Source organism: Rhamphochromis longiceps, linkage group LG6 (assembly GCF_057381845.1).
Source record: "Rhamphochromis longiceps isolate RC_006_pf linkage group LG6, R_longiceps_female_GT1.1, whole genome shotgun sequence".
NCBI classification, from domain to species: Eukaryota; Metazoa; Chordata; class Actinopteri; order Cichliformes; family Cichlidae; genus Rhamphochromis; species Rhamphochromis longiceps.
This window is the reverse complement of record NC_140562.1, coordinates 31,890,991-31,910,614: the sequence shown is the minus strand read 5'-3', so window position 1 is coordinate 31,910,614 and position 19,624 is coordinate 31,890,991. Positions and strand designations below refer to the sequence as shown.

Sequence of the window (19,624 nt, the reverse complement as noted above, 5' to 3'; positions counted from 1 at the left end):
TCCGCAGATGGGACATCCCCGAAGTGCCAGTGGAGAGCAAACATGCCACCATTGCTGAAACATAAAATTCTGCTTTAGGCTGCAGGAGGCTCCAAAAACGCATCATGCACTGCTCAGCACAAAGTTGCACTCTTAACCACATACGTGCACTTACGGTCTTGTTTTTTTAACCGGAAAGGTGGTGATATGTCAGTGCACCCTAACATACAAATTATTATTTTAAAAAAGTGGTCAATTGATGTCGCTCGGCTATAGTGCAACAAAAACAAAAAAGCTCAGATATTGATCTCTCATTTTGTTCTCTTAGAGCCTTCGCTAAGAAGCAGCAGCAGCTGAGTGCCCTGAAGGTCCTGCAGAGGAACTGTGCTGCTTATTTGAAGCTGCGACACTGGCAGTGGTGGAGACTCTTCACCAAGGTGAGAACCACGACACCAACCTCTGACAGCAAAAGATGGCTCTTATATCGCTCGTATCAGCCCTCCAACTCTGCTAAAGCCCTAAGGCCCTACTTTTTCAGAAATCAGTGTTCAGATTTCTCTGGCAGAATTTCTTAATCCAAACAGTCTGTCAGTCTGTTTGATATAACTCGGCTTGGTCCTAATCATGTTAATCCATTAATTACATTAGAGGGAATAATTACATATGGCAGGAAAGTGCTGATAATAAGAAAAATGCTACTTGCTGTAGTAAAACTACTGGCTTTCTACCATTAACCGGCCAGTATGACCGTGAAAAAAAAATTGTATTCATTCTGTTTAGTATTTAAAATGTCTAATTTTGTTCCTCTCTCACTCAGGTGAAGCCGCTGCTGCAGGTCACCAGGCAGGAGGAGGAGCTGCAAGCCAAAGACGAGGAGCTGGTAAAAGTGAAGGAGAGGCAACTTAAGGTGGAAAATGAGCTGGTGGAGATGGAGAGGAAACACCAGCAGGTAAAAATATCTCAACTTATAAGTAAATCTTTCTCCTGAATTATAATTTATTAAAATCTATTGATGACGGCTTCAGGGAAATTGCACGTTCATAGTTTTTGGAAGGACTTGTAGCCGTGAAGGTGGTACACATTTTCTGAATTGTTTCTTCTCTCCAGCTCCTCGAGGAGAAGAATATTTTAGCAGAGCAGCTCCACGCGGAGACGGAGCTGTTCGCCGAGGCTGAAGAGATGAGAGTTCGTCTCCTCTCCAGGAAGCAAGAGCTGGAGGAGATCCTTCACGACCTGGAGTCCAGGGTGGAGGAGGAGGAGGAGAGGAACCAGAGCCTGCAGAATGAGAAGAAGAAGATGCAGTCGCACATCCAGGTTTACGTCATCTCCTCTTTATATAGTTTGAAACACAACCTTCTCTTATTTTTCTATTTGATGCTTCAACATCCAGCTAAGTGTTTACACTGTAACAATGACGGATGCTCATTAAGTTTCAAATACTGAGGTCGGCATACCCATCATCTGTTTGTGAAAGATGATTTTTTTCATTTGAATATTAAATGATCCTAAAGACACTTTTCCTTGCTTTATTTTTTAACCTTTGATTATTTTAAATGAGATATCTCTTTTGTTTGTGTTGTTCAGTTTGTATATTGGATGAAACCCAGAGAAGCTGATGAATCAGATTAACTCTAAAGTGACTTGAAGCATTAAAAATGAGGATGTTTTTTTCCTATTTTGCTTCGAGATCACTTGGTCATAAATATTTAATCTGTACAGACGTGGTTGTGATTTTGGGCTTTAAAGAAATGAGTGTGTTAAACTTCCATCTGTATGGAAACTGCAGATTTTGCCATCTTCATGTTACAAATGTTTGTGTGCCGTGTTCTTCCTACAGGACCTGGAGGAGCAGCTGGATGAGGAGGAAGCTGCAAGACAAAAACTGCAGCTGGACAAAGTGACCGCTGAGTCGAAGATCAAGAAAATGGAGGAGGACATTTTGCTGCTGGAGGACCAAAACTCCAAGTTTCTCAAGGTGAGGCAATTTTAGCTGAAAATGAAGGTTCAAACAAAACCCAGAAAGTAGAGGAAGCTCTTTAAGGTGGAATCATTAAAGGCTTATCGGCGCTGGATGTTCTAGCCTGCATGCTAAAGCATGCTTGGGCAAGATGTTGAACCCTGAGTTGCTCCTGAAGCGTTCATCAGAGTGTGAGTGTTAGATAGAAAGATAGATAGAATGCTGCTAGTGTGAACGAGTGAACAAGACATGTTGTATAAAACTTCATGTTAACTCAGTGAACATCAGAGACAGCAGTAAATTACACTGTATGCTGTTCTTTAAACATCTGAGCAAAACATTTAGAAACTGAAGTCTGTTATTACAGACTTCTTAATAAGTGAACAGGGGCCTGATGCTGGACAGAAACAAGTACAAACTCAGACTGAGGAAGGCCTTAAAACTGATTAGCGTCGGCTGCAGCTCTTCCTCTGCATGACGGTGACGCGTCGCCTGCTAGCTTCAATAGCAGCCTGTGCAATGAAGGGTGCTGCTGTCTACCATCTGCTTTCTAATCTCATCACAAAGCTAAATAGAGGAAATGGTTAGCTGTATGGCACAGTTAATAGATGGTGCTGGTTATAGTCCCACCAGTTAATAAGACTTTGAAGCTCATGACTGTTCCTCCTCATTGATCTGTCTGTTCTCTGTAAAGTGTAATGATGCAACTCAGATAAAGTAGAAGATCCTGCAATTTTTCAGTCAGTGATTACAGTTTATTATACTAGATTCAGGTAACTGGAATGTTATTCTGCAGTTTATAAATGTGTGTGGAGAGCTGTTTACTTACGTTTCAATCAATTTGGTCTGTAACCAAACTTGTAAATGTGTGCAGAGAGAGAAGTCTGTAACTCAAAGGTTTAGTTTTCAGTGTCAGGCCTCTAAATACCACCACAGGGAACCTTTATAGTGGTGGATGCTCATGTTAAACACGGCCAAAGGTTCAAAGAATGAGCTGAAAGATAAAAACACTCAGTTTCAGATATTTGTTTCTACTTTTGGGTTTGAATTATGTCACTGAGAGAGAGCCGCTACCATCTCATCATTATCTCAGCCACACAGCTGCAGGCATCACTCGCCTGCCTCTTAATCCTTTCTCTGTTTTTTTGAGAGGAGCAGACAATCAGAAGAAAGTTTGTTTGAAACATCGGGTTAGCTAAGAGGGCAGAACCTGAGGCAGAGTAAAAGATTAAAAATAATGATGGGAAAGCAGCCTGCAAAATGGTATTAAGGTAAAACTAATGAGTTTTTCCTTCCCACTGTCGCCAAATTCTTGCTCACAGGGGGTCGCCTGATTGTTGTTTTTCCTCTGTATTATTGTAGAGACCTTGAGGCAACTGCTGTATTATTTGATTGACTTAATTGTGGGGATTTGTTTGGAGGCTCTCAGTATTTCAGTAGTATCCATGGACTGACCCCCTGGCAATAAAGTACTGAGACCTTTTCGCGTTTATACAGCAGTTGCAGGTCTTGAGTCTTGATTTTTTTGGTTTTTTCAACCCAACAGGAGAAGAAGCTGCTGGAGGACAGGATCGCCGAGATGACCTCCCAGCTGACTGAGGAGGAGGAAAAAGCAAAGAATCTCAGCAAGGTCAAGAACAAGCAGGAGATGATGATGGTTGACCTGGAGGGTAAGACGCTACCAGTAGGCTGTTACCAGCTCTATGTGGGGTCCAAAAAAAGGACAGGCACAAAACAGGGGCTGTGTGTAAAGGGTAGACGGGGGTGGTGTTGGAGTTTAAATAAGCCAGCAAGTTCAAAACTTCATAAAAATAGAACAGCACAGAGGTCATTTGGGACATGCAGTATGACTGTTAATCATTTAGTGTTTACAACTGTACAGCGAGTTAATTAGCAGCTAATATGATTACATGTTTGTGTTTTCACACCTTCTAAATGGCCTTTTTCTTGTATGGCTGCTGCACAACTTGTGAGCTTACTCAGTGATGGAAAAAAAAAGTTTAACTCCAAACAGAAAAGTTTGTTATGATCAGTGACCACCTTTGTATTTGTGTTTCTGTGGTTGTGCTTCCCTTTAGAGCGTTTAAAGAAAGAAGAGAAAACACGTCAGGAGCTGGAGAAAGCCAAACGCAAGCTGGACGCCGAGACGACCGACCTGCAGGACCAGATTGCGGAGCTTCAGGCACAGATAGAGGAGCTGAAGATCCAGCTGGCCAAAAAGGAGGAGGAGCTGCAGGCTGCTCTGGCCAGGTCAGTGGTAAAAAACATTAAAATGAGTGTGTCACACAACCTCCACGAAACGTAAACACTGTCCCAGCACAAAACCGCCTCTTAAAAAATATTTTTAAAAAGCCAATATGAAGATTTACTGAGAGGTGCAGCTCAGCAGCAGTGAGTCAGATTGTGAACAAAGCTCGCGATTTAGTTTTTTCGCCACATTAAAAAAACAAAAAAAAAAAAGCAACTTTTTTGCTGAAGTATTTTTATAGCTGCTCTCTGCAAACCTACGCTTGTGTGGTAATGTGTAACTGCTAGTGTTGCTCATTTCAGGAACATAAATCCTCACGCGCAACTATACTGCACTGCTTCCCGTTTCCATGACAACAGCACTCCATCGTTAGTCTGAAATAGCCATTCAATAACAGAAACACGTGCAACTGCGAAATTAAAGCGGCGAACGTGCTTCAGCACTCAGGCACTCTGTGGCGTTTCCTCAAGCGACGGCGGCTCGGACCTTTCGTCTCGGGGCAGCCGCGTCTGATTACAGGCACACTGATGTTGATTGATGCGCTGCGTGCACAAGGAGTCAAGAGCGAAAACGGGCTGTCATCATGTTTTAACAGCTCTTAAAGCACATGATACCACACAAGACGTATATCACACAGGCAGATGGATATATTCTGTTAATATTACTTCTTCTCTTAAGATGGATCACGAGTCGTATGGAGTGAATATTAGCTTCTCATACTTTAGATGTTGCATCTCCTCCACCTGGTACTGTTTGCATCTAACCTCCAGCTAAATATTTTCTTTATGTATTTATTTTCCACAGTGGTTAAATGTCCACATTTGCTTTTATGTTTGATTTGTTTTCCATATTTATCCTTCATAAAACTGCTAATGAGGTAAACAGCTGTGGAGGTGTTTTCCTCTGAAGGTCAGCTCTGATCACTTTAATGGGACTTCTCAGTGCTCCCCTCCGTTCAGCAGACACGGGGTTTGATGGTAAACATCTGCCCGACCAATTTCACACACAGAAATCATCGGTTTAGTCACAGCCGCACGTAATTAGGCTTTCATTAAAGCTGATGTGCTTCATTTTGAGTTCAGCAGCTATTCTGAGAACAATCCTGTCATCTTTGACAGATTGGAAAACGGAGCATTGCAATTATATGGGAGTCATTAGTGCTTTTAATCAAAGCGGTCTCACTTTGTTAATTATAAAACTGAATCATTTTGACGTTCGGTGTGTTTAATCAGCAGATTTCTACATTAGTGAGGAATGTCGCAGGAACGCTGCAGCCAGCACGAGGTTTACTTGGACGCACATCCAGCTGCAAACAAATCAGCAGTCCCATCACATTTTCCTCTTCTGATGAGGAACACATACACTCACACACAGCTTCAGCTGTAAACAGTTCGCCACACTGCCACCATGTGTGCACAGGTGGCTATCTCATCCTTGAAAGGACAGCAGGGACTTACCTTTCATTGAATTCACTTCATTTTTTTTTTCCTTAATCAAACTCTGCACACAGTCATATTTGGTCATATTTGTTGTTCTCAGTGGACTTTCCAGCTCATCAGTTGGTGCGAAACAGCAAACCACTGACAAGAAAAATGATTGCTTTCACTCAGTACTTCACACATTACATTAACCAGTGAATTTTGCTGCGATGAGCTTCTGCGTCACTGTCGTTGTTTGACGTCTGCATACATGTCGGTTCATTGTAGTGTTGTGTCTGCACCAACAGGAAAAATAACATCCACCTGGACCCTCAAGCTCATCCTGTGATGATGAAATTTACTGAACTCAAACCCAAAAAGGGGCCTTGCACACTTACGAGCATGAAAACATTAAATGCTAAGGATCTAAATTGTGTGAAGTGTAAAGAGCAGTGAAGGATGTTCGAGTGAGGAAGTCTGTTTAATGTCTTCTGAATGACGTCTGAATTGAAGATACAAATGTGATATAGAGAGAAAAAAGGAAATGTAGAAATGCAGATCATCAGTTGAAGGTTTGAGAAAATGTTTGAATTTTATTTAATTCTCTGATTAAGACCTGCTTGGAAAAACTGACATGTGTTTGTGGGTCTCCAACTAGGTGTGATGAGGAGTCGGTGCAAAAGAACAACGCTTTGAAGCAGATTCGGGAGCTGCAGGCGCAAATAGCGGAGCTTCAGGAGGATCTGGAGTCTGAGAAGATGTGTCGAAGTAAAGCTGAGAAACTCAAGAGAGACCTGAGTGAGGAGCTGGAAGCTCTGAAGACTGAGCTGGAGGACACACTAGATACCACGGCCGCCCAGCAGGAACTCAGGTGCTCATTAATGCTCATTTATCAGTGATGAGAAAGTGAACCTCACAGTTGTTATACGTCAGGTAGCACTCTCTGTTCTATAGACTTCAGTCTGCGTCCATCTTTATATGCAGTCCTGTGTTTTTAACTGTTTCCCACGTGGATGATCTCCAGGAGCAAGCGAGAGCTGGAGGTGGCAGAGCTGAAGAAGGCCATTGACGAGGAGACCAAAAACCACGAGGCTCAGATCCAGGACATGAGGCAGAGGCACGCCACAACGCTCGAGGAACTGTCCGAACAGTTGGAGCAGGCCAAGAGGGTGAGCTGCTCAAACCTTTCTAACCTTTAAGGTCTTCAGTTTACCTTCATACATGTCACTAAAAGCTTTTTTTTTTTTTTTTATTTGATCTGTGCAGTTCAAGGCCAACCTGGAGAAGAACAAGCAGTGCCTGGAGAATGACAACAAAGAGCTGGTCTGTGAAGTGAAGGCTCTGCAGCAGGCAAAGACTGAGTCGGAGCACAAGAGGAAGAAGCTGGAGGCTCAGCTGCAGGAGTCATTGGCCAGGGCCACCGAGGTGGAGAGAGCCAAGGGAGAGCTGGCCGAGCGCTCCCACAAGCTCCAGGTAAATGCCAACTCATTGTTGGGACTGATTTTCCTTTTTCGTTTTTAAGGGAAAGTTTTGTTTAATGTGTTTCCATTTGTTTGTCAGACGGAGCTGGACAACGTGTCTACTTTGCTGGAGGAGGCAGAGAAGAAGGGCGTTAAGCTGGCTAAAGAAGTTGAAAACCTGAACAGCAAACTGCAAGACTCTGAGGTACGAAAGACCATCAGCATCAACGTTTCTGCCTGATGATTTCAGAGCTGCAGGAGACGTGTTCAGAAATCATCGTTTTACCTGATAAATCCTCTGTGGAGCAAGATTATTATGGTTAATAAAAAATAAGCAGAAATAAAACCACAAAAACATTTAAGACAAGTAAATTGTTTATATACCTGTTATCAAAAAATGACAAATACGTCCATATTACAGTTTTGAAAAGTAAAACAGATACTGAAGCTAAATAAACCTGAACTGACTTGAGAAATAAATAAAAACTAATTTTAAAAAAAACTTTAAAGTATAATAATAGTTTAATACTTTTGGGTGCTGGTGATGTGTTTGTGCTTTTTAGACAGACCTCAGGTTAATCAACATTAAGCTTTCTAGTGAAGCCAATCAGCTTTCGCCTCTGTATTTCTCACACACATCCAACGAGGACAGCCTCTGCTAAAGTATCAGCGTATTAAGACTAAAACTGGTGTAACTGCTTTTCGTTTGTCTTTTGACCATCGTTTCTGATCGTGGTTTTTGCGCGTAGGAGTTGCGGCAGGAGGAGACGCGTCAGAAGCTGAACCTGAGCGGCCAAATCCGCCAGCTGGAGGCGGATAAGAACAACTTGCTGGAGCAGCAGGAAGAGGATGAGGAGGCACGACGCAGCCTTGAGAAACAGCTGCAGACCGTGCAGGCTCAGGTACATATTCACAGTAGGGCACATCTGACGCACACAAACCAGTCAGGCAGAAACACCTTCGAGGTACCGCTGAAGCCGAGTGCCAGGAGAAGGGCCCGGCAACCGTTTCCAGCTGTTTACCTGCTGTGAGCACCTGTAGCAGCAGGTGCAGCACAGCGTGCAGACAACTGTAACTCAGTGAGGCTTCACAGATAAATGAAGAGAAAATCTGAGTCACTTCAAAACATGTGGTTTGGATTAATAATTAATAAAACTATTATTAGCATCTTCAGCATCTGCAGGTAAACCTCAGCTGATTATCTCTCCAGCACACACTGATGGGCCAGCAAAGGTCACGTCACAAATATTTTTAAAATGTCTTTGTAGCTGTTTGAGACAAAGAAGAAGTTGGAGGAGGATGTGGGAGCAATGGAGGGTCTGGAGGAGGTGAAGAGGAAACTCCAGAAGGACATGGAGCTCACCAACCAGCGTCTGGAGGAGAAGACAATGTCTTTGGACAAGATGGAGAAAACTAAAAACCGACTGCAGCAGGAGCTGGATGACCAGATGGTGGAACTGGACCTCCAGAGACAGATCGTGTCCAATCTGGAAAAGAAGCAAAAGAAGTTTGACCAGGTACCGGAGATCAAACAGAGATGAGATATTGAAGGTCTCTTACGGTTTGTTCAGTGTAATGAAGGCTCTGTTATCTATGTTAGATGTTGGCTGAGGAGAAGACCATCTCTGCTCGTTACGCTGAGGAGCGCGATCGCGCTGAGGCAGAGGCCAGAGAGAAGGAGACCAAGGCTCTGTCGATGGCCAGAGCTCTGGAGGAGGCCTTGGAGGCCAAAGAAGAACTGGAGCGGTTTAACAAACAACTTCGTGCTGAAATGGAGGACTTGATGAGCTCCAAGGATGATGTGGGGAAGAATGTGAGTGACCTTTTGACCTCTCCAGTGACACTGCTGATTAAGATATGTTCACAGAAATACCTGAGGACCTGAAATCTCAGGATTTCATAAGTTTATTGTGCAGCTGTGTCACATTTTTGCCACTCCTCTGGCTGCTCACAGGTCCATGAGCTGGAGAAGTCCAAGCGTACGTTGGAGCAGCAGGTGGAGGAGATGAGAACACAGCTGGAGGAGCTGGAGGATGAGCTGCAGGCCACAGAAGATGCCAAACTCCGCCTGGAAGTCAACATGCAAGCCATGAAGGCTCAGTTTGACCGAGACCTGCAGGCCAGAGACGAGCAGGGCGAGGAGAAGAAAAGAGCGCTGGTCAAACAGGTACAAAGTGGCCGATGATCTTGAAGGACTGACGCCACATTTTTAATGTGCAGTTTATCTTCATTTACATCATCAGAATGACAGTGTTTGCATTAAGTTGTTTTTTTCTTGCAGGTACGTGAGATGGAGGCGGAGCTGGAGGACGAGCGGAAGCAGAGATCTGTGGCTGTGGCAGCCAAGAAGAAGCTGGAGATGGACCTGAACGAGCTGGAGGGTCAGATCGAAGCTGCCAACAAAGGCAGGGACGAGGCCATCAAACAGCTCCGGAAACTACAGGTACGCAAATGTTTGCTTAGTGTCTGTCCTGATTTTCAATTATCTCAGTCTCTAAGCTTGTCCGTATCACGTTGCTGCTCCTGCAGGCTCAGATGAAAGACTACCAGAGGGAGCTGGAGGAGGCCCGAGCCTCCCGGGATGAGATCTTCGCGCAGTCCAAGGAGAACGAGAAGAAACTCAAGAGTCTGGAAGCTGAAATCTTGCAGCTTCAGGAGGTGAAGTTCTGACTTTTGCCTTTTGTGGTGATAATCAGAGTTATTTGTGTGTAACGTCTGAAATGCTAAATGATCTCGTGTGTGTGTCTGCGCAGGACCACGCAGCTTCAGAGAGGGCCCGTCGACATGCTGAACAGGAGAGGGATGAGCTGGCTGACGAGATCTCCAGCAGTGCTTCTGGAAAGTCAGTATGAACATGTAGTTTTTCCAAACTTCATATTAATAATTAGCCAGGTTTTATGTGCCCCTCGGGGATCAAATGATTTGTTTTATAGTCTTACAATCGCTGTAAATCAGTAGAAATTTAATAGAAACTCTGCGTCAGGTCGTCGCTGCTGGAGGAGAAGCGGAGGCTGGAGGCTCGCATCACCCAGCTGGAGGAGGAGCTGGAGGAGGAGCAGGGCAACATGGAGCTGCTCAACGACCGCTTCAGAAAGGCCAACCTGCAGGTAGGCACACTAAATAATCAGCAGTGTCACAAACTTTATCTGGATGTGATTCAGCTACTGGTTGCTAGGGAAAAATTTTTATTTCCTAACTGGCTGTCAAGTGTTTCCTGGAGGTTGGTGGGTGAAGCGAGTGACACAGAGAGTGATGTACCAAAAACCTCTTGATTGATGAGAAAGGATAAGACAAACTTGTGGCGTGCAAATGTTTCTTTTAAACACTAAACACAGTAAAATTAAAACACCCATCAACGTGTTTGTCTGCTCTCTCCTTTTCCCACAATCCCTCTCACCTGCCTGCCGCGCTCTCTCTCTCTCTCAGGTCGACACCCTGAATACTGAATTGGCAGCAGAGCGCAACACTGCGCAGAAGAGTGAGAACGCCCGCCAGCAGCTGGAGCGACAAAACAAGGTCTCGTAGACTTGAAGCTTATTACAGTGTTTATCTTTCTCATTTCCCTTCTGTTTACACCCTCCTGTACTACAAGCTGTTCTCTTTTTCATTCCCACACCTCATCTCATGTTTTTGTTTCTTTGTTTTTAAGCATTTCACCTCTCTTTAGTACATGTGAGCCCAGCCCGGGAGCTGCCACCAGTCTCCTCCGAGGTCTAAACCACAGCTCTATTCTTCCACCATCTGCCATTATCTACTACAAATCCTGCCAGGCCGATTCTGGCCCCCGGGCCTTATGTTTGACACCCCTGATCTATACTAGAGGCAGCAGATCAGGACACAAGCATTTCGTATTTGGGGGTTCAGTAGCACAATGTGATCCCCAGATTCAGTTTCTCTGACCCGCCGCTCTACTGTAACTCTGCTGCAGATGCACGTTACAGATGCACCAGTGGGATCAGGAGATACGCGAGAACATGATCCTTCAGGTGCATGAACAGGACCTCCTGATCACAACTCTAAACTAACAAACTGAATATTTGCTCTGTTACCATGAACACAGGAGCTGAAGGCCAAGCTGGCAGAGCTGGAGGGGGCTGTCAAGTCAAAGTTTAAGGCGTCCATCACTGCTCTGGAAGCCAAAATCCTGCAGCTGGAAGAGCAGCTGGAGCAGGAAGCCAAGTAATCCAGATGTTTAAGAGCAGATTTTAGATCCTTTTGAGTAGACTACGATAATTTGGTCATGTTTACGTTTTCTGCTATTAAACCTCCAGGGAGAGAGCGGCAGCCAACAAAATCGTCCGACGTACAGAGAAGAAACTGAAGGAGGTGATGATGCAGGCGGAGGACGAGCGTCGTCATGCCGACCAGTACAAGGAGCAGGTACGGACACACAGGAAATGATTAGGCTTTGCTCCGTCTGCATTCACACTGCCGGTTCTCTACAACTTCTCACCCTCCATCTGTGCGTCAGATGGAGAAGGCGAACTCTCGCATGAAGCAGCTGAAGCGTCAATTGGAGGAGGCGGAGGAGGAGGCCACCAGAGCAAATGCCGCTCGCAGGAAGCTGCAGAGGGAGCTGGACGATGCCACCGAGGCCAGCGAGGGTCTCACCCGAGAGGTCACCTCACTGAAGAACCGCCTCAGGTACAAAGAGGACGGCGATTAACCGGTTTTAAAAATAACCCAGAACCTGAACTAGATACCGAAACAGTGCAGAGATAAAAAACACAGAGTGGAAACAGCCTGACCCAGTAATAATCGTGATCATTATTACTGGGTCAGGCTGTTTGCCAAAGTTTTGATCATTTAACTTATTATTCATTTTAAGAATCTGCTAAACTCACTTCACCAATCCTCCCACTACACCCTCTACACCCTCATCATGTTGACAGCTCTCATTCCTGCATGTCATTCCTCCAATATGGTGATGGAGCCGGGAGGCGATTGAGTAAATGGATTGGTACTTATAGATCACCTTTCTACTCTATTTTAGCACTCTCTGCCACAAGTCTAATTCAACCTTCTTCCAACCATCCACACTGATGGACGCTTCGGGGGAAACTCGGGTCCAGGGTCTTGCCCGAGGATACCTCATCACACAGACTGGAGGAGCCAGGGAGGCTCCTGTCTGACTAAACTGTAGTCAGACAACTATGTGATCTCATTTAGTTAATATTACTGCAGCTCTTTCACTTTGTTCAGGTACACAGCGCCAGTGATTACACTGGTACTATTACCAGACTGGTCAGTCTTAAGGTTTTGAAGCTGTGGCTGTCATTGCAGTGTGTTTACAGTCTGCTCCATCCTCCATCATAATGAATGAAAATGCAGTTACCGGTAAATGTGATGTTATGTTATGTTAGCATGTATTTGTGTCAGCAGCGGTCACAGTTTCACTTTTATAGTTGATCTTAGCGCCCGCTGGAGCTCCTGAGAACCGCATACGTCTTTCAAAATAACAGTTTTCCTGCGTTTAAGCCAATCACATCACCTCCCGGCTCTTCTTCCACCACAGTGGTATCTCGTCATCCCACAATCTATGTTTTCTGAAATGTTGGAGGTTTAAAGCTTTCTTCTGTTTGTTCTGCCCAGGCGTGGCGGTCCAGTCAGCAGCTTCTCCTCTGGCCGCTCAGGCCGGCGCAACCTCAACTTGGACGGCGCCTCCGTCGACATGTCAGACGACGACGCAGACAGCCGCTCCGGCGACTTTAACGAGACGCCAAACACCAACGTCGAGTAACCGCAGCAGCGACCGCCTCTTTCCTCACCCCACCCTTTTCCCCAACTGTGTCTCCCCCACCCCCAAAGTCCACATGGACTCATCTCAATCCACTCAGAAGATCAGAGCGATGAGAGGTTTCTATTCAAGCTGGGCGGAGCATGCCTGACAGCCCTTTTTTTTTTTCCATCCGTCACATCTGCAGGGAAAATCCACCACCCTCCTCAAGGAACGCCTCCGATCTGGAGTGCCACAGGACAAACGGACACTTCTGCCTTACTCCGTTCTCCTCTGACAAGCTGCTAGTCCTGGCTCGTCCGTCAGCATCATCTCAGCATCATAACCCTTACACCTGCCCCGTCCCACCCGTCCCATCAGAAATCATCTGCTCTGCTTTTTAGGTACAAAGTGCTTTTTATACAAACGAAACTCTGCGTGTAGGCAAAGGTTGTGAGGTGTGCGCACATCACGTCCGTCATGTGGCCGCAACTCATACTGGAAATGCAGGACTACAAGGAAAAGTGTCTGACTCTGGTGTTTTAAGTGTTCTGCTCACTCGTCATGCAAAAGCCATCTCTCACCTGACACGCTCCCTCCATCCAGTGTTCTGAATGACTAAAACCTAAAAGCCCACACAAACCAAGGTCACTGTGGCCTCCGGACGGCAGCGCCGGCTGCTTTTGTTGCATGAGTCTCTTTCTGACGATGTTTCTTTTTCGGCTTTTACACTGCAGCACTTATGGGAACAACTAACATCTCGGGACATGCAATAGAAAAACACAGACTCTCAAGTGAAAGTATATTACTGTGAAAACAAACAAAAAAAGAGGTATTATATTTTCTCTGTGGCTTCATCTCAACATGTAATAAAAGAATGTCTCGCTGGGTTTTAACTGGTTATCTAAAGCTAACGACCTGTCCTGTGGATTGGCCCGAGCCGCGAATGATGCACCAATGCTGGAACATGCACAGAGAATTCAAACTTAAAGCCAACAAAGAGGAAAGAAGCTCAAACCGGAAGCACTAAAGCTGCACTCAGTACGACACTAAATGGTTGTAATCACGTGCTCCGATTAGACGCGAAGATTAAAACTAGTCACCTTATCACCACATTTACAGTGTTTGTGCTCAGCCTTGCTTTGTATTACCTTTAAATTGACTTTATGCTATGATTTGGTAAAACATATACTGTAAATAAAACTGAAAAATTCAAGATCGCAGACGTCAACATTCAGCAAGCATTAGCTTTTCTCTGATCTTTAAGAAGCAAAGGTGTGATTTAACAACACTCGACTGCTGTTACTGAAACACTCACTGTCAGCTGGATGGAGAAATATTAACATTTTTAAGCCAGCACGGACAAAAAGTTTCAAGTGCCTGAGACAGATGTTCGTCTGCCTGGGCCAACCCAAAAACCTCATCTCTCTAGAGCGTCACGGGTCAGCCCTGGGGTCTCCTCCAGGAGGACACGCCCAGAACACCTCAGCTGGCTTCTTTATACGTGGAGGAGGAGGAGAGAGCTCATCTGAGAATCTAATACAGGCCAAATGTGGGCAAAAGTCCCATAAGGATGGCAGCAGGAAGCTTGGTTGACATGTAACCCTGAGTATTAATGTCGCCTATATTAAATATGTGAATGAAACAGGCATTACAGGCTGCTTTCAGCGCAAGACAAGTTTAAAAGTGTAGATGGAGTTGGAACAGAGTCTGACTCTGTAGTCTACACTCCTCTCTGTATTGCAATGGTTAAGTTGCATTGTGGGTAATGTAGGCACCATGAGGAGTAATGGTGGTTTTAGTGCATCAGTTTGGGTCCATTTATTTTAAAGACATCAGTCGAGTTCCCCTTAAATACTTCTTGTCTGCACCGGTTTGCAATTCCAAATAAAAACAGATCTCAAAAGTTTAAAGAAAATATTTTTCTTTCTTCAGCAAAATGATTAACAGAGTGTGCTGGAAAAACCCCTCAGAACAGCAGTGAAACACAAATCAGCAGATACAAACTATATTTTGCGACTTTAATCCCAAATCTTCAGACCTCTGACAGATCCGATCAAGCACTTGTTCTTCGTTCATTACAGGTTGTCTGAATTCAAGAGGGTTTTTTTTTCTTAGTTCTGCTTTATCTCCAGCAGCCTCCACAGTGTGAAAACCACACGCCAGGGCTCCCATATCCACCACCTGTGCCCATTAATGGCAGACTCCTGTGCCCCCCTCCCTCCTCAAACGTCAACACTAAACAGTATGTTTCTTTAAAAGTGCCTTAGACACTAAATAAGAACATAAGCGGGCAAAGCTTCCTCACAGAGGTGTAACAGGTACATCAAGAAGAAGATACTCAACACTTCATTTTGCTTTCTTTTCTTTTGTATTGTCGCCGTGCTTCGTATCATCATATCCACCGTGTACCTCTGCGTTTGTAATATCATCCTAGCTAGAGCGTGTGGGTCAAAGTCAGTATTACAGTATTATGATTAAACTAACACGAGAAGCGGAGCCCTCTGCGGCCTCATTTCCCCACGTTACTCTCATGCTAAGCTCGTTTCTCCCCCTCAGGCGAAGGCTTAGCACATTACTGTGGGAACTGATGCGCTGCACAGGATGCAATTTGGTTGGAAGCTTTAACATTCACTAGTAGTCAACTCTGTTTTCTTTTATTATTATTATAATTATTATTACTATTATTATCACCCAGCTGGCTGTTGACAACCAGGCGTTCAACTGCAAATACTCTCATCATTGTTATTTCTTGTATACCTGTATTTCTAGACGGTGATTTTTTTCTGTTTTTGTAAAAGGAAAATAAAGCATATTCATTGTAACTGTTACTCTGCTCTCGTATTTTCTGTCTCCTTTTTAACAAACTGGTTATTTTTAGGCTTGTGTCATTAACCCTTTAGCGTTCTGGTCAACCAATTGGTAGAGCACATTTTCAGGCCCTATATCTAACTGAGGCTTTCACTGAAATTGACCTATCTTGTTGAGTCTTTTCTACCAATTGGTTTTTCATCTGTAATGCCAAAGAAATCCACCAGAAGGCACTGTGAACGGAAACTGTTGGCTCTCCCAACCAGGAAGTCAGAAACAAAAAACCATCCAACATATTGTGAATGTTTTTGATGAAACTAAGGTAGGAAGATATAATTTTTTGATATATGATAGTGTTAGAGGACTTACTAAACAGATATATGTCACTTGACAGCATTAAAAAAGTGAAATTAAGTGTTTAATTTTTTTTTTTTTTAAGTGGTCAACCAAACGGTTGATTTGGCCCTTTATGGTGCTAATGCTAACATAATCAATTTTAATAACATTTAGGTTATTAAACTTGATTATTTGCCATAAAATCAGACCATTAGACCCATTTTGTTTATCCATTGCTATTGATAAATCACATTAAGTGTTAGCACAGCAAGAATATGCTGAAATAGTAGTAAGTCATTTTTGTAACATTCTGAGTTAATATTAGTAAATATTGTAAAAAAAAAAATCAAGAATAACGTAGGAATCACAAATATCACAACTGATTACCGTTTAATCAAATTACAGTAGCTGGTAAATTAATATTAAGTTTTCAAAATTATAATTTCATGTTGAACAAGTACTATATGGACGCTAAACAATTATATGGCTAAAAATCACATGGTCCTGTGGCATGATACTCATGATACCATCCACCTTCAACCACAGTGTGTTTGAGGTCATGGTTTTGTATGAAGCCACAAGGGCTGGCACTCTCCACCAGTATATTGCCAACAAACCAGATGAGTGAGGCTTTATATTGTTCTGCCAAGCAAGTTCATCTGGCATCATCCACAAATTGCTGCTGTATCAAGGGGGGTCTACATTCTTCAATGCTCCCCTGAGTGAAAAGGAACAGAAGCTAGGGCTGGGCCATATTATACCGTTCACGGTAATACCGGTATAATGTTAGGCTACGATAGGAAAATGAAATATCGCGATAGAATATGAGTAAAACGCGCATGCGCAGTGCCTTTGTTTTCATACGCACATGGCCGATTGTTGAGTGAAACAGATGAACCAGAATTGGTTTGTAAAAATGGTGCAACTTCAGTGATGTGGAACTGGTTTGGTGTTTGTCCGTCAGATACACGACAAAGCACATTTTTTTTGAAGAACATGCAAGCGGCCGTCGGACTAAGATGCCCTTAAATCTGGGAGTAATCTGGGTCCTAAACTCCGTATGCTTCAGGTCAAACGAACACTGCAGCATCACTGAGAGTTAAAAACTGTCTAAATTCTTTCATCTTTAATAAAACGATCAGCATTGCTGCTTTACCAGGTGTAACTATGAAGTTTAACTTCCAGGCATCCATGAAAACAAAATGTATTACATTTAACGGAGTTAGAAGCTAGCAGGAAGCTAGCGGAAGTTAGCTCGCTAGTTTCGCTAGTTACCTAAGCATGATATTGCATGTTCTGACTGAGAGATTTCTGAAAAAAATCAAACGTACAGCTCTGCTATCACTTCCAACATAAATGAAGACAGGAAACTAAACAGCAGTGATGTTTGTAGGGTTACTGAAGTTGGGCTAGCTGGTATATAATTATGTGCTACGTGATCGCTAGCGACACAGCTATGTTAGCATAACATAAACAGTGAAGCTGGAGGACGAACACTAACACTTTCCCACTTATAAAAGTTAACGTTAAGGTTCCTCATGGTTAGAGACAAATGCAATCGCATGGCAGGATGCTGTAAAAGGACCAATCTTCAGTCAGGAGAACAACTGAGATAATCCATCCACAATACGAGGTTAGTCATTAATATACTGCAACAACATGGGAATAGAGCAGCTGCCAGAGAATTCAACATTAATGAATCAATGGTACAGAAGTGGAGGAAGCAAGAAGAATGAGTTTAATAAAGTTTGATTTATCTGACTGCTTTGTTTCGCTTAATGTGCCTTATAATCCCGTGCACCTTACGGTCCGAAAAATACGTACTGCACACTGCAGTTTAATGTTGCAAAGCACCTCTTTTTAACTTCAGTGGATATTATACATGGTTATGCTCAGGATATGTCAGCCCATTTCTACTGGAAATGCCTTTTGGTTAAACTTTCAGCAAGGAATTTGCATTTGCACTGTTACATTTTTATAAAGCTTTAATGTACATAAAAACCAGCTTCTTGTTTAAGTGAAAATAAATGATAGGTTGTCTTTTTGCGCTAGTAATGTTGTGGAGTTGTATTTTGTCTCGCATCAATTATATCGTCAGTTAAATCGTTGTCGCAAATTTTCAAATATATATCGTGATAAATATTTTTGGCCATATCGCCCTGCTCTAACAGAAGCTACCTCTCAGGGGCCAAAGTTGTAAAAAACAGTATGCAAACCCATAAAAGAACCTCAGCGCTTCACAAGTTGCAGCTTGGTCCAGAGCTTGCACACCTCATTGGGTGTCAGGTGCATTGGTACTGTATGACCAAACTGCACTGGTGGAGCTCCCCTGATGGCAGACAAAGACCTGATAAAGAAGGGCCATGGAGCCTGGTATTACAGGTCTGATGAAGGTCTGATTGCAATGAAATAGTTTGACAAGAAATGTGTCAACCTCCTACACAATGCCTGTGGGTTCATGCCTCTTTCATCGGTCAAACGGGGAAGCAAAGAGTCCAATGCAAAGATCACCATTCCATGCCCATCACTCATCCCTGTATATAATTAGCATATGGGAGAAATTAAACTTTCTGATATGCTATTACACCTGTAGAGTTGGACAACCATGATTCAGCTCTCCAAGACCACAAACTAAATGCTACGCCCTAAGACCCCAACGACCAAAACAGCAATGTTCACTGGCATGCTACTAGAAATAAACTGTATCCAATGCCCTGGATAGTTTTTGTTAATAATTTAATTATAATTTCAACCGTTTGGTAGAGATCAATATTTTAAAAACTACGGGGTCTATTGAAAATAAAATTATTGATTGCATTTCTTATTGATTTGGGTGAGTAATAACCACAAACAAAAAAAAATTCCATTGCTTTTTTCTTGGGTTAAAAGCATTACATTGTTTGCTTGTAATTTTAGTAATGATACAAAAGCAACTCTAAAGGGTTCCTGTCTCTGTGTTTTTATATTTTTGATTTAAACAGTTAAAACTGATTGCACTCTACTTAGAATTAGTGATAATCTGCAAGCCTGACATCATAAATACTATCAAAAACACAGGTTTTTAATATTGAACCTTATATCATCCTTATTCATCTTAATCTTGGCTTTGTCCAGCCCCTCAGTTTATCCCTTTTTATGCTCATCTCCGTTTTGATTAGCTGCCCAACACAAGCAAAAAGTTTCAACAGCAGGTGGGAGAGGTCTGACATTGGACAGAGATCACTTTTCTATGACATGACAAAATAAAATTTAACACCTTTACAGGGCTGCTCTCTGATCCGCAGGTATCAAGCGTACCTGCTGTTCCTGAAAAGTACATGAATTAAGGTGTAGAGGTACTCAATGTTGCTCTAGAACAAAGGTGTCAAACATAAGGCCCGGGGTCCAGAATTGGCCCAGCAAAGGCTCCTATCCAGGCCATTGGACGGCTTTGAAATTTCCAAAGGTCAGCATGAATGTTGTTTTGGAATTTTTCCTACTGTTAAAGGCCTCACTCGCAGCCACTAGCAATGACAGAAAAGTCGTTTTGTTCACGATCAAAATTTGTTTCCTACAATGAGTCAATATTTGACAACTAAAACTGTAATTTTACAAATTTTCTCACAATTTAATCTGAAAGAGTTGGGCCAGGTCTTTTTCTTTGCTCCAGCAGCATTTATGATGTAGAAAAACTGAGCCACTGTTGAAATGTACTTTTTC

At 43.3% G+C, this 19,624-nt stretch overlaps 1 protein-coding gene across 2 annotated transcripts in view; it reads left to right on the top strand.

Moving 5' to 3' along the window:
* The window catches only part of myh10 (myosin, heavy chain 10, non-muscle), a 63,132-nt gene extending 49,977 nt beyond the window's left edge, over window positions 1-13,155 (top strand). For both annotated transcript variants that reach the window (XM_085410247.1, XM_085410246.1), the window contains 23 exons: window positions 308-416; window positions 797-928; window positions 1,087-1,293; window positions 1,817-1,954; window positions 3,483-3,606; window positions 4,015-4,186; window positions 6,261-6,473; window positions 6,627-6,771; window positions 6,869-7,075; window positions 7,163-7,267; window positions 7,812-7,964; window positions 8,331-8,579; window positions 8,663-8,875; window positions 9,017-9,229; window positions 9,344-9,505; window positions 9,592-9,720; window positions 9,816-9,904; window positions 10,046-10,169; window positions 10,489-10,578; window positions 11,123-11,241; window positions 11,334-11,442; window positions 11,534-11,706; window positions 12,655-13,155. In XM_085410247.1, coding sequence (XP_085266373.1) covers window positions 308-416; window positions 797-928; window positions 1,087-1,293; window positions 1,817-1,954; window positions 3,483-3,606; window positions 4,015-4,186; window positions 6,261-6,473; window positions 6,627-6,771; window positions 6,869-7,075; window positions 7,163-7,267; window positions 7,812-7,964; window positions 8,331-8,579; window positions 8,663-8,875; window positions 9,017-9,229; window positions 9,344-9,505; window positions 9,592-9,720; window positions 9,816-9,904; window positions 10,046-10,169; window positions 10,489-10,578; window positions 11,123-11,241; window positions 11,334-11,442; window positions 11,534-11,706; window positions 12,655-12,802 — 3,523 coding nt within the window. In that variant the 3' untranslated portion in view covers window positions 12,803-13,155. The remainder of the gene's footprint in view (window positions 1-307; window positions 417-796; window positions 929-1,086; window positions 1,294-1,816; window positions 1,955-3,482; window positions 3,607-4,014; window positions 4,187-6,260; window positions 6,474-6,626; window positions 6,772-6,868; window positions 7,076-7,162; window positions 7,268-7,811; window positions 7,965-8,330; window positions 8,580-8,662; window positions 8,876-9,016; window positions 9,230-9,343; window positions 9,506-9,591; window positions 9,721-9,815; window positions 9,905-10,045; window positions 10,170-10,488; window positions 10,579-11,122; window positions 11,242-11,333; window positions 11,443-11,533; window positions 11,707-12,654) is intronic.
* The last annotated feature ends 6,469 nt before the right edge of the window (window positions 13,156-19,624 follow it).